The sequence below is a fragment of the Belonocnema kinseyi genome, chromosome 9 (genome assembly GCF_010883055.1).
Source record: "Belonocnema kinseyi isolate 2016_QV_RU_SX_M_011 chromosome 9, B_treatae_v1, whole genome shotgun sequence".
Classification (NCBI taxonomy): Eukaryota; Metazoa; Arthropoda; class Insecta; order Hymenoptera; family Cynipidae; genus Belonocnema; species Belonocnema kinseyi.
Window position 1 is genome coordinate 97,517,721 of NC_046665.1, and position 14,428 is coordinate 97,532,148.

General features: G+C 26.2%; 1 protein-coding gene across 1 annotated transcript in view; it reads left to right on the forward strand.

Annotated features, from left to right (window-relative positions):
• LOC117180300 (cyclic nucleotide-gated cation channel alpha-3-like) overlaps positions 1-14,428 on the forward strand; it is a 375,315-nt gene that overhangs the window by 23,344 nt on the left and 337,543 nt on the right. The window contains exons 4-6 of the mRNA XM_033372719.1: positions 3,450-3,705; positions 5,973-6,227; positions 11,391-11,521. Of these exons, the coding sequence (XP_033228610.1) occupies positions 3,450-3,705; positions 5,973-6,227; positions 11,391-11,521 (642 nt within the window). The remainder of the gene's footprint in view (positions 1-3,449; positions 3,706-5,972; positions 6,228-11,390; positions 11,522-14,428) is intronic.

A 14,428-nucleotide genomic window follows, 5' to 3' on the forward strand; every position in this document is an offset into this window, starting at 1 on the left:
GTGCTCTCTTCGAAAAGTGATTGATCATTTTAAAAATACAAGAAACTTTTTAGATATTTAATGATTGCGGAACTTTATTTTAAGAATTTTCTATTATCTAGAATCTTCAAATTCAGTAAAATCGTAAACTTTTGGTATTTTGTATCTCAAAAAATTTTTTTCCGGGGTTTTCTACTATAGAATATTTCGTGTGCATAAATTTGATTTGAAAATTTTTGATTATATATAAATTCATTAGCACGGATATAAAATTGTATCATTTCCCATAAAAAATTTAATATTCTAAATTAGAATTTTAAAAATTAAGTCATTTACAATCCAAAGTATTTTAAATTAAGTTATTTTCAATTAAAGTGATTAAAATTGATTAGTTTGTAATTCAAAACTTTTGAACTAAAATTAATTCGCAGTTTGAACTGATTGAAAATAAGAAAATTTTAAATTTAAAACTGAATTGAATTTTTAAAATTCAAAGCTTTTTGAATTCTACAATTTTGAATGGTAATTACATAGAAAAAATTATTATTTTAAATCACAATTAATTAGAAAATTTTTTTCTTTCCTTAATTGGAGGAAGCCAATTTGTTTTTATGATTTATTATTTTAGGCATTAGATTTTATATTTGTAAATTATAGGTCCTTCGAATTAAAGTTTATTAAATTAAAAATAATTTCAGCTTATATTTTAAAAGTATAAAATTAAAAAGGTTTTTAGTTTAAATGCTTCAATTTGCAGTTTATTTTTGATATTTCAATGGAACAAATTTTAAGTTTTATACGTTCAAGTTTTCCAAAGTTAATGACCGTGATAAAATTCTACGAACGAGAAAAAAATGGGAAATTAACCGAGCCTTAAAATGTTACGGTAATTATAGCAGAATTTATAAACACAAAAGTAGGATTCGAACTTATTAATTCTATCACAAAGCCTTTTTTGTTAAAATTATCTTCAGTCATGAATAGCTCGCAATGAGATTTTTGCCAGAGATGGCTTTTAAAATGTGTTTAGCTTTTAAAGCTTACAAAGAGCATACAAACATGAAGAAAATTCCATAAAAATGGGAAAAGCATTTTCTACTATAAGAAAATAATAATTTTTTTATTATAAACTCTCCGTTTGTTGGATTCAAATTTCCTGTATGAAGCAATATTTTATGAAAATAGATGCAGAGTAACTTGTCAGTACACTCTGCAGGTCTCTATTTATAAATTAAATATATAATTAAACCAGGAGTTTCATTTTCACTGTGTGATAGTGTTAAGAGAGAATTATAAATTCTTTAGATTTGGATACTTAAATAATTTGATATAAATTAAAAAGTAATTGAAATAATAAATTACGCTGTCATATTTAGTAACTTGAGATGTGCTATAAAAATAATGGCCTGAAAATTAGTTTTTCAATTGCTCTCAGTCAAGGAAAAGTTTTTTTGATTGAAAGAAAATTTTTTAATTCAAGGAAATTATTTCGGTTTACAGAAATGTTTCTTTTGTTCAAAGGAAACCTGTATATAATTTTAAATAATTTATTTTGATGGTGAAGTTATTTTTAGTTAGGATAGAAGTCATCTAAAAATTACCGGAGTCTAAAATGAAATTAGTTCCGAATTTACAGATTAGTTCGAAATCCAAAAATTTGTAGCTGAAGATTTACCCTACTTTTCAATCAAAATTTCCAGTTCTCAAACCTAATATTTTTAAAGTGTTGAAAATGGACTTTATTCTTTATATGAACTATTATTTTTTAGTCTACTATTATATTTTTGATTGAGAATTTGTCTTTTTTGGTTAAAAATTTTATTATTTGGCAAACAAATTAATTACTTTTGCGACTTGCGACAATTTAACTATTTCGTAGAAAATTCTTGTATTTTGTTCAATAAAATTTTTTTATGAGAAAATCAATCTTTTTGTTGAAAAATCTATCTATGTAATATAAAATTATACTGTCCGGTTAAAAATTAAATCATTTAGTAAAACTTTAAACTATTTTATTGAAGATTTAATTTTTCTCATAAAAATTCAACTATTTTGTCAGTGTCATCTTTTTTATACTTGGTGATCAATTTTCTACCGTTTTGTAAAGAATTCATATTTAAACTGAATTATTCCAGCTAAAAATTAATTATCTTAAGTGTTTATTCAAATATTCTTTTTTTAAATGTTTAGTTGTTTAGCTGAAAATTTACATATTTGATTAAGAATACATTTTTTTATCTGATGTTAAATTTATTTAGCTGGAAAGTAATTTCTATGGTTAAAGTTTAGCTAAAAATGGTTAGCAGAAAATTGATTTTCTTGGTCGCAAATGCACCTTTGATTGAAAATTTAACTATCTTGTTGAAATTTATTATTTTTGAAACTTTGAGTTTTCCTATTGCATTTGAGCTAACATTTTCTTTAGTTAAAAATTCAAATTTTGATAAAGAAAATCCGTTTATTGTGTTGAAATTTTGTCTTTTTGTTTGAAATTTAATTTCTTTGTTGGCGAATTCAACAATTTTTTAAAAGTTCGTTTACTGATTTTTCAAAATTAAAATCTTCATCTTAAAATCCAAGTATTAAGTTTGATGTTTGAAAATGCATTTATTTTGGTAAAAATTCGTGTTTTTTGTATAAAATTAACTTTTTATTTTAAACCAATTCCTTCTTGTTGGAAATTCTTTTTTTTTTAAATTTAACTGCTTCGTTAAAATTTTTTTTTCATTGAAGATGTATCATTTTAGTTATATATTAATTTTTGTATAATAAAAATTAAACTATTTTATTTAAAAACAAGTTTGGTTGTTACAAATTTATTTAATTTGTTGAAAATAATTATTTTTTAAAAGAAAGTATTCTTCTTTTGATGAAAAATCATCTTTTGGGTTGTAAATTTAATAGCATTAATTTAACTATTCCATTTTTCCTTAAAAAATTGTGTTTCTAGTTGAAAATTGTGCTTTTATAAATTTATATATTTTAAATTTATTAATTCTTTTCGCTTCTTTTCGCTAGTAAAACTTTCTCTAATGTAATATTTTCCGATCCCCCTTTCCCCTCAAAAAGAGTAAGACTTGATTACCCCCCCCCCCCCAATGTCTTAAATCATTTTTAGATCTTTAGATTTTAAATTTAATTAAGAAAAAGTACTTTTAAAAAATAAGAATAAATCCAAGAACATTCGAATATAGATATTTATTAAAAAGGATAACTATCCTATTTAAGTTTAAATTTCACGCCAGAAATTCGTATACGAGTTCCAAACATAACCTTTAAATCTGACACAATTGTGGCGCGAAATTCAAATTTAAATATTATATTTTGCAGTTTTATGGAGTTTTAAATGCGAGAAAGATAAAATCGTACAAGAAAAAAAGTTAAAATATCAAAACAGTTTATTTTGAGTAGAAATAATAGAATAAAGAATGAAAATTCGATGTTTCATAATTTTTTTCCGTTTTTTTCAGGTGAAACTTTATTAGTGTGGTTCTGCCTCGATTACTTGTCGGATTTTCTGTATTTGGTGGACATAGTCTTTCACTTTCGTACGGGTTATCTCGAGGATGGTGTTCTACAAACAGACGCCACAAAATTGAGAACCCATTATATGAACAGTACTACGTTTTACATAGACTGCCTGTGCCTGTTGCCTCTCGACTGTTTATACTTATCTATAGGATTTAACAGTATTCTCCGAAGTTTTAGGCTCGTTAAAATTTACCGGTAAGTATTTTTTTATTAGAAAATTAGATATAGAATGAATAAGGACCACTAAATTATGCGAAATCCATAATTTCGAAATTATCGCAATGTAACGCGCCACTTTTTTGTAAGGTTTTTTTGTGATGTACAATTAAAAAAAAATAAACTTAAAATCAAATCTAATCAAAAATTCAAATTAAAGTTTTTTTTTAAATACAGTTAATTGAAAATTAAGAAAAAAAATGTACATGAATTTCTCAATTTGAGAATAAAGAAACATGTAATTATTTGTTTGTGAAGTAAATAAAAATTTTCGTAATTTTTAAAGCTAATAAGTCGTTTAAAAAAAGATGAAATTTAGGATTTGGAAATGCTTTAATAAGTGCATTCGTTTTATAATAAAAAATCCATGTTTCTTAAATTTAACACAAGAAATTATTGGTTCTGCATATGCCAATTTTATTAAAAAATGTGCAATTAACCATTTGAAAATAAACTTGATTTTTTACGTTTAATTTGTAAGATTAGAAAATTCAAGAATAAATTGGAGTAATTTTAGGAGATATTCAGAAGTTTTGAAAATATTAAAAAATAATTTTAAACATAGTTTTTTTCATTTAGAAAAATTAACAGTCAGAGAACATTTAAAAAGATTTTTTTTTAACTTTAAACAATTTTTAAGCAATTTGTCTTATTTTAAAAATTAAAAGGAATTGAATCATTCAAAAAGATATTTAGACGGCTTAGACATTTGAAAATTATTTTTAATTTTTTCGGTAAAAATCTTTTTGATTTTTTATACTACCTCAGAAAAATAAATTTATATAATCTTAAAAACAAATGAACTAATAAACTTGAGAAATAGTTATCCAAAATTTTATTTTGTACTTACAATTATTTTCCCCTTTAAATTGCAATTGAATTGAAATATTATTCTTCTTTGTGGGCTGGAAAACAGTTTTGTTGTTCAAAATTCAACTGTATTTTTTTAATTTAAAATATTAAACAGTTTTTCGTTTAGAATTTATATTTTTTGTTGTGAAAAACATATATTTTTGATTGATTAAAGATTTAACATTCTAGTTGAAAACTCATATCTTCGATAGAAAATTGCTCAATTTTGTTAAAAATTAAAATTTCTAAAAAAAAAATTGAATGATTTTTTTTAAAAAATAACTTTTTAAGAGAATTTAAAAAGACATCCAAACATTACAAAGGACATCCAAAAATATCAAAAGAATTAAGAAAATTTGAAGGCAAATTTTTAATTACTTCAGATTTTCAAAAATGTTAGGAATGAGTTCTAAATATTTTTTAAATTGAGTCAAATTTTTTCTAGCCCTTTGTAAGATCCTGTAAAATAAAGTTTCGTCAAAATTTTCCGGCTACTTTTTTGTCATTATACTTATGTACAACACAAGAACAAAATAATGTACAAAATCAATAAAAACTTGACTATTTGTCTTTTTGGACTGGAAATTCATCTTTTTGAGTTGAAAATATATCTCTTTTGATGGAAAATTCCATTTTTGTGGTTAAAAATACCAAATTTTTTGTTAAAAATTAATAAGTTTATTTTAAAATTCTTGTTTTTGGGTGAAAATATAACTATTTCGTTGAATATTTGTTCATTTCATTGATAAATGTTTTTTTTTTACCGAAAATTCACACAAAGTAAAAAATCCTTTGTTCGTTGTTTCAATTTAAGAATTCAGAAAGATTGCTCTATGGCAACAAAACATTGTGCCGAATTTTTGGTACACATTGATTTTTATGGTGGGCAATCATAAAAAATCAAAAATTTTCAAGACAGTTATGTCTGGGAAATGTGCAAAAAACTTTTTTTTTCTTAAAAATTTAGTTAATTGCAAATTTGAAAAAGGTTGTACACGTCAAATTTCTGCAGTTCGAAATCAAGAAAGATATTGTTACTTTCCTCTCGAGGAAAACAAATATTGCCGTATCTAAAGTAAGAGATTGTTTCCCAAAAATAAAATACAAGGGTAGAAATTGCTTTAAAATGGAATTTTTTATATTAAAAAAATGCATCTTTCTTAAATTAAGACTAAAGAAATTCCAAATGCGACATATGTGATGTGTAACGAAGGAACTAGCCTGAGGGCCGGAAATAATTTGACGATAAAAATAAAATAAAATAAAATTGAAATAAAGACGAGGGAAATCACTTAAGATTAGACAATCACTTAAGATTAGACAAAAGTAATATTATTCAAAAGCAATATTAGTCAATCTGACAAAATTTTGGTATTTGTTTATTAAAAATACAGGTTCTGGGCGTTCATGGACAGAACTGAGCGACACACAAATTATCCAAATTTATTCCGCTCCACATCATTGATCCATTACTTACTGGTGATCTTTCACTGGAACGGGTGCCTCTATCATATTATTTATAAAAACAATGGTTTTGGGAGCAAGAATTGGGTTTATAAGGAGACGAAATCGGCAGACGTAGTCGACCAGTACCTGCAGAGTTACTATTGGTGCACACTAGCACTCACAACAATTGGTGATCTTCCAAGGTAATGTAATTGACAATTAAACCCATTAATAAAATTTTTTATCTGAATTATTTCATTGGGTAATTTACGTCAAGTAGTAAAACTCATATTAAATCAGCCATAACGGCATTTAAGTAGTACAGGTCAATTTAAGTGAGACATAAGTAGTTTAAGTCATCCATGGATAGTTAATTCCATTTTAAGGTGGCCTTAATTGTCTTCAAGTAGTATGATTTAGTTCAAGTGAGCTGTAACTGGTGGAAAATAATACAGGGTCATTTCAAATTAGCAGTAATTTATAAGAAGTAGTGTGACTCATTTCAATGTGACTCATTTTAATCAATCACAGCCTAGAGTATTAAATATTAAATTACAACAAAGATAAATAATTCAAATGTAAAAGCTCTACAAATTCAATAATTTCGAAAAATTGTTTGAATGTTAAAATTTTTAAACTCAATAAGTAAAAAATTACGCCTTGTGAAACTAAATAATTTTAGGTATTAACTTTTATTTCAGAAGAATTGTAATCATTAAACAAATTTTAATCAGTTAATTTAACATTTCAAATTATAGCATTCCTTTTGTAAAGTAAAATAACAGAAATTTAAATTGAAGTTTTACAAAAGAAAACATATTATATAATACAAAATGATGCTGTTAATTAATTTTATGTTTTGACAACACTTCAGATTAGAAACCCTTCCCAACTAATAAGAATAGAAAAAGACAATATACAAGGTTAGAAAAACAAAATAAAGTTGAAATTAAACGAAGCGAAAAATTGAAAACTTTTACCCTGCAAGAAGTTAAATTTGCAAAAGACAATTTTCATTTTTTAAGCAACTTTTCTTTTCTGTAAATTGTGAATGATTTTTATTTTTTGAAATTAATGTAGTATTTAATGAATGATAAGTAATATTTTTTATGCAAGACATTTTGAAATTATTTAAACCAATAAAACCACTTACACCTTTCCACGGGAAAGATATAGGCAATTTTAGTTTTTTCGAATGTCTTAGTATTTTCGTATCAGAAGGAAATTTATCTAAAAAGTAAGTTTTCATAACGCGAATAAGAAAATGATTTAAAAAATTACTATTGTTTAAAAAAATGCACTTTGATTTCTGAGATATGGAAATATTGAATAATTATCGACATAGTGTAAGAGACTGAAAAAACTTAGATATCTCACCACCTTTCCTATAGACATTAATGAAAAAAAAGTTTTTTTGAACAAATGAATATTATTTGAATAATTGCAAACTGTCTTGGACCAAAAATATAACTCTGAGAATTCAATAAATGCTTTAATATTTTAAAAAGTAGCAACTTTTTAAGATTTGAAACGAAAAATATTTTTTTGATAAAGAAAAATTGTTCGAATAATTGCGGAATATCGTTGAAAAAATAGATTACGGTCAACATTAGTTCATTGTATTATTAAGAACGTTTCACGATTTAGAGGAAAAGAAATTCTTTTACAAAGTAAAAACTGTTTAAATCATGACGAAATATGTTATAAAAAATTTGGCTTTTAAAATTTATCAACTGGATCATTTATGCTAATAAAGAATAACTTTTTATGATTCACAAGGTGAAGCAATTGTTCAAACAACTTAAAATTATTTTCAATGTACTTAGAAACCTGTTTTTTTATCAAATAAAAATAATTCATGTTGAAGAAATTCGAAAAAATACCGTTTTAAATATGAATTTTACATATAACAGCTATTTTGTATTTTTTTATATTTTCTAGGAACAATAAAATGAAATTGTGGGGTTGAAATAAAAAGTAAGTTCATGGAAATTATTCCTTGGACATTTCTTCAAAAGGCGACTAAACTTCATTTTACAAAACCTTAATAACAATCAATTATTTTTCATTTTTTTCAAAAAAACGAGTTGATCCTACTTAAACCCCATTGTTAATCTCTAATGCTTTTCAATTAGTAAAATTCTGTTCAAGTCAGTCATGGCGGATTTCGAGCAGAGTAGGTCAGTTTAATTAAGATATTATTTGATTCAGATGGTAAAAGTGGTTTTAAATAATCCAGAAAGATTTTTGAGTAGCTTACGCTTTTCATAGTCAAAATTATTTTCAATGAGTAAAAATTCTTTCACGTCAGCCATACGGGTTTTAAGTAGGATATGTCAATTTAGGTCAGATATTATTAGATTCAAATAGTACACAGAGAAAAAGATATCGTATAAAAATGATATCGCAAAAGCTCTTTATTGAAATAAAGCGCAATATGATAATGTACAAGAGGGTTCCGGAGCTTTTTATAAAAAGCTGTAGGATATTATAATGCACTAACATCGCTTGGACACTACTAGAACCCTCGTATATATAATATAATAAAATAATAATATAATTAAAATCTTGCAATCTACGATATAATGATTTTACGCTATCATAATGTGACAATTACGATTTATAGCGCAGGAATTACGGTATATATTGTAATTATCGCGATATCGTTTTCTCCGTGTATAAGTCAGTTAAAGCTACATATTATTTAATTAATATGGTATACGTAATTTTAAATACTACAGAAGGATTTTTAAGTGTTTTACAATTTTTGACATTCCTAATTATTTTCAATAAGCAAAATTCCTTTATAAGTCAGCCATGCGGATTTCAAGTAGGTCAAATAGGTCATATAGGTCAGTATAAGTCAGATATTGTTGGATTTAAGTGAGATACGCCATTTTCAATAATGAATAACGATTTTTAAGCGTTTTAAACTTTTTTTACCCCTGATGATTTTCAATCACTAAAATTATTTTCAAGTCAGCCATAACAGATTTTAAGCAATATAGGTCAGGTTTAGTCAGGTATTATTTGATTAAAATGCTAAATGTGGTTTTAAATAATCCAGAAGATTATGCTTTTTTCAGCCGAAATGATTTTCAATAAGTTAAAATTCTTTTACGTCAGCCATACGGGTTCCAATTTGTATATGTCAATTTACGTCAGATATTATTAGATTCAAATAGTTTACGTAATTTAAATAATCCAGAAGGATTTTTGAGCACTTTACGCTTTTCGTCAGCTCTAATGATTTTCAATGTCTATAAATTATTTGAAGTCAGCCAAATGAATTTCAAGTGGTATAGTTGAGTTTGAGTGATGCATCTTTAAGGTTAAATGATATAAGTCATTTTAAGTAATCCAGACGGGTTTTCAAGTACTGTTAATTGCTTTTTTAGCCCTAATTATTTTCAATCAGTAGAATTCGTTCGAAGTCAGCCATAAAAGATTTCCAGTAGTATAGATCAGTTTTAAATATAAGTATATTATTAGATTCAAATGCTATACATAATTTCAAATGATTTGGAAGGGTTTTCAAGTAGTGTGCCTTTTTTGTCGGCTTTAAGGATTTTTAATTAGTGTAGTACTTTCTAATCCAGCCACATGAATTCCAAGTAGTATAGGTATGTTAAAGACAGACATAATTGAATTTAAATAACATACATGATTTTAAGTAATCCAGAAGGGTTTTCAGTGCAAATTGTTTTCTCAGCTCTACGGATTTTTAGAAAGTATAATTCCTTTTAAGTCAGTCACACGAATTCCAAGCAGAATCAATAAGTTTAAGCCAGGCATCATTGGATTCAAATTGTATGCTTCACTGAGTAATTCAAAAGGGGTTTGAAGCAGTGTGAATTATTTTATCAGCCCTAATGATTTTTAATCAGTATAATTCATTTTAAGTCAGCCATAACGGATTTAAAATAGGATAGGTAATTGGTGATTGGGGTTTAGGTAGGGTATGCCTAATATAGAACGATTTTTAATTAATTGAAGTTTTTGACAGCTCTAATGATTTCTTAGCCCCACACAAAAAATATTTTGCAAACTGAGCTTAACCACAATACCCACACGTTTTTAATGTCGCTAAATCCGAATCCGGGGTCAGATTAACCCTATCAGGTCAGAATCAAGGTCAAGTGAAGTTAAAAATGAGAAAAAACTGTTGAATCTACGTGAACAACTACTTTAAGATGCTTTTGGGGTCGCTGAATTTGAATACAGGGTTAGTTTGATCTTTTAAGTTTGTTTCCATGTTTTTCTCATTTTTCATCTTGAGATGACCTGCATCTGGACCCCATGTCGTAAAAAGGACCCCACATTCGGATTCAACGACCCCAAAAACTTCTCAAAGTAGTGGTTCACGTCAATATGATGGCTTTTTTCTCATTTTGACCTTTATCCTGATCTAATGAGGTCTGAATGACACCGGATTCTGATTCAGTTGCCTCAGAAACTCCTGAGAGGTAAGGTTTTACTGCGATTTAATGGTTTTCTTAATTTTGACCTTCATCTAACCTTGACCCTGATTTGGTGAGGTCAAAAAGACCCCGGATTCGGATTCAGCGACCCCAAAACCGTCTAAGAGAAGAGGTTTTCTCTGATCAATGACTAACTTCTTTGAAGTTAGTAACATAAATTTCAAGTAGTATAGGTTACTTTAAGTCAGCCATCATTGGATAAAATGTTATACGGCATTTTATGTCATCAAGATGGGGTTCTAAGTGTGTAAATTGTTTTCAGCCCTAATTATTTTTAATGTGTATACCACCTTATGAGTTAATTACAAGAATGGCGAGTAGTATAAGTCAGTTTAAGTAAGGAATTATTTTGTTAAAATCTTATACTTTAATTTAGGAAATCTAGAACGGGTTTTAATTAGTTTATGTTTTCTGTCTGTCCTAATGATTTTTAATGTCTATAACTTATTTGAAGTCAGCCAAACAAATTTCAAATGGTCGAGGTGTCATTTAAGTCAGACATCATTGGATTCAAATGGTACAAGTCATTTCAAATAATCCAGAAGGGTTTTCAAGTAGTGTGAATAGCTATGTCAGCCCTAATGATTTTCAATCAGTAGAATTAGTTTGAAGTAAGCCATAAGGGTTGTCAAGTAGTATAGGTCAGTTTAAGTCCGGCACAATTTTGATTCAAGTGGTGAACGTCATTTCAAGTATTCTAGAAAGGTTTTTACTAGAGTGCGAAATTTTATAGCAGGCGGAATGGATGTCAAGTAGCAGAAGTAGTATATAAGTCAATATAAGTAAAATTTAGCACCCCGACCTAGATTTTCAGTAGTTTTTTATAATTCCTGTAAAAAGCTCTCGAACCATGCTTAAATCCCGACATACGTTTCTGAATTTTAGACCAAGGAGCAAAGGAGAATACTTATTCGTGATAGCTCAGCTGCTATTTGGACTGCTTCTTTTCGCAACGGTACTTGGCCACGTGGCCAATATCGTCACATCCGTTAGTGCTGCCCGGAAGGAGTTTCAGGGTGAGTCAAATTCATACTTACATACTCATATCGATTTTGTCTTTGTCTTTGCTGCAAATAAGCGTGAGCAGCTCCCACAACTTCTCCTATTAATTTCGTGGAAATTAATTATCATGGGGAACTTAACCCAAACAAACGTTCGCCAATTAAAATGAAAATGGCCTTTTAACTAGCACCTGGCTGTTGCATCCCTCCTTTGAAATGAATATTATGTTTTCTAATTTTCCTGACAAGCACGTTTGCAATTAAAAAAGGGAATGCAATAAAATCAAATTAGGTTTAAATACAATTAGAAAAATTGTCTACGTTGAGAACATTTTAGTGCATTTTTTCTTATTTAAAATTTTTTTGATTTACATTTTTTACTTTATGGAAATTATCAAACAAAATTTAAATCAGCCTTTCAGGGGGTGTTTTTAGTTTTTTTTATCTTTTAATAGTTTGTTTATCCTTTTTTCCTAAATCAATTTTTTACATAAAAATGTCCACATAAGGTAACGTAAGTAGATTGTTACAAAATATATTGAAAGCAATATTTAATAATAAACCACACTTACTTTTAGCATTCTTAGTAGGAAGTGGCTTTTTGCTGTATTTAAACTAAATAAGCAGTAAGAAAATTTCCGTCATGTTGACTGGGACTACAGTTCACGATAATTGTAAGAATTGACGGTTTTATAATATTTCGATAAATATTTAGGAAGATTTTAAGATATTTTTTTCTATTATGTAGGATTTTAAATAATTTTAGGAAAACTCGAAGTTATTTTCAAAGACATTTCAAAATTTCGGAGGTTTTGGAAAGATTCGAAATTATTTTAAATCTTAAGAAGATTTCAAAAAATTTTAAACAAAATTCGGAATTTTTAATATTTCAGAAAAAGAAGCTTTTTAAGAATTTTTAAAAGTTGAATAAAATAAAAAATATATTTTAAACCTTCTGCGAAAATTGTAACTGATATTTTATTTTGAAAAATTAATTTTAAGAACAAATTATAAAAAATCCGAAAAAATTTTAGAAAAATTTCAAAGGATTTCTGAAAATTTCGAAAAAATAACCTTCAAGATTTTAGGGTGAAAATTTGCAATTTTTCTTGATTAGAAAAATTTAGAAACAATCGTTTAAGTTTGATATATGCTTAGAAGTTTTGAAATGGTTTTAAAAAAATTTTTAGCCTGAAAAAATCTCAAAAAACAAAACAAACTGCAGATTTTTGAAGACTTAAAAACAAAGTTTTACACTTCTTTAAAGATTTTAAAAGGTTTCAAAGTAATGAAAAAAATGTTTTTGGGATCCTGTGAAAATGTTTGATAATCTTTTATTTATAAAAAGTAACAGTACATTTAGAAAGATTCTAGAGGAATTTTTTTAATTATGCAGATTTCTAAAAATTATGAAAAAAATCTGGACGATCTCAACAAAATTTAAAAAATTTTAACGATTTCTAAAAATCTATATAATATTTTGAAATTTGTTTCGAATGAAAAAAAAAAAATATCTTCGAAACTAACTCGGATTTCTACCAAACTTTGCTTAAACGCTGTAAAAGGAAAATATTTTCTTTAAAATTTTCGCGTTATTTTTTCAATATATCTGAAATCTTCAAGAAAAAAAAATAATAAGTATCTCGGGGAAATTTTAGAATTTTTTTTATATGACTTCAAACGATACAAAACAAAAAATATATATTGATTGCGAATTTTTATTTCGAATTAAAAATTATTTTTACCCTAAAATTATAATTTTTTCTTACGTAATTTAAGAATTCTTTCAATTTAACATCCAATTATTTTGTTAAAGAATCATTTTTTGAGGTTTAGAACTTAACTCTTTGGATACAAATTTTAACTTTTTTGATACAAAAAAAATGCAACTGTTTGGTTCAAAATAAATCTGTTTTGGTTACGGATTCACCTGCTTTGTTATAAAATCGTCTCTATCGTTCAAAGATTCATTATTTTGATTGAAAATTCATTTTTTTTTGTTAAAAAATCTAACCACTTAGTTGCAAATTTAGATTTTTCTAAAGTAAATTAATTTTATCGTAAAAAATAGTCAAAAATTAATCTCTTTTGTTGAAAGTTTAACTATTTTGATAAAAATTTATTTTATCTGAAGGAATTTGACTGTTTCTAATAAAAATTTATAATATTTTTTAAATAAAATATTAATTATTACACTTATTGTTGGAAATTTTTTTTAGAAAAAATGTAATCTTTTTTGGTTAAAAATTTAACTCGTTGAAAATTCGTTTTTAATTTGAGAGTCAAATATTTTGTTGAAAAATCAATTTTTTTGGATATTTACTATTCACAACATAAAATTTAATTATCCTAATTGAAATATAAATTATGTAGAATTCTATTTCTTTTGCAGAATTGATCTTTTTTGTTGAAATTTTTATTTGAAATATATCTAAATTCTAAAAAATCTTTTTGAATTTTCACAAGAACTAAAATTAAATTCCAAAAATGTTCTAAATTCAAAATCCTGACGTTAAAATTTACGCTGACAAAAAAATATTATAACTAGCTGAAAAGTATAAATTATAATTTAGTAAAAAAATCCCTGCTAATAAATTGTAAGTGTCTCTCGGTGGATTTTTTTTTATAATTTATTATTGCAGTTAGTTTTAATTAGCTTTGCAGGGTCGGAGTTTTATATCTGTTAAAATATCCTCACGTGTAAAAGCGATTTTTTTTGGATGTAACTCAGAGCCAGATGGAATTTGCGGTATAGCTGGTTGCGTAATTCGCCGGAACAAATTCATTAAGAGTGTTGTTAATTATGGACCGACAAAGCACAGCTCGCTTTGCTTGCACTCCCAAATATTCAACCAATGGCGTAACTCAGTTATTTGAATATTTCACACAGAACGAGTTAACTAAAAAAAATTATTAAAAATT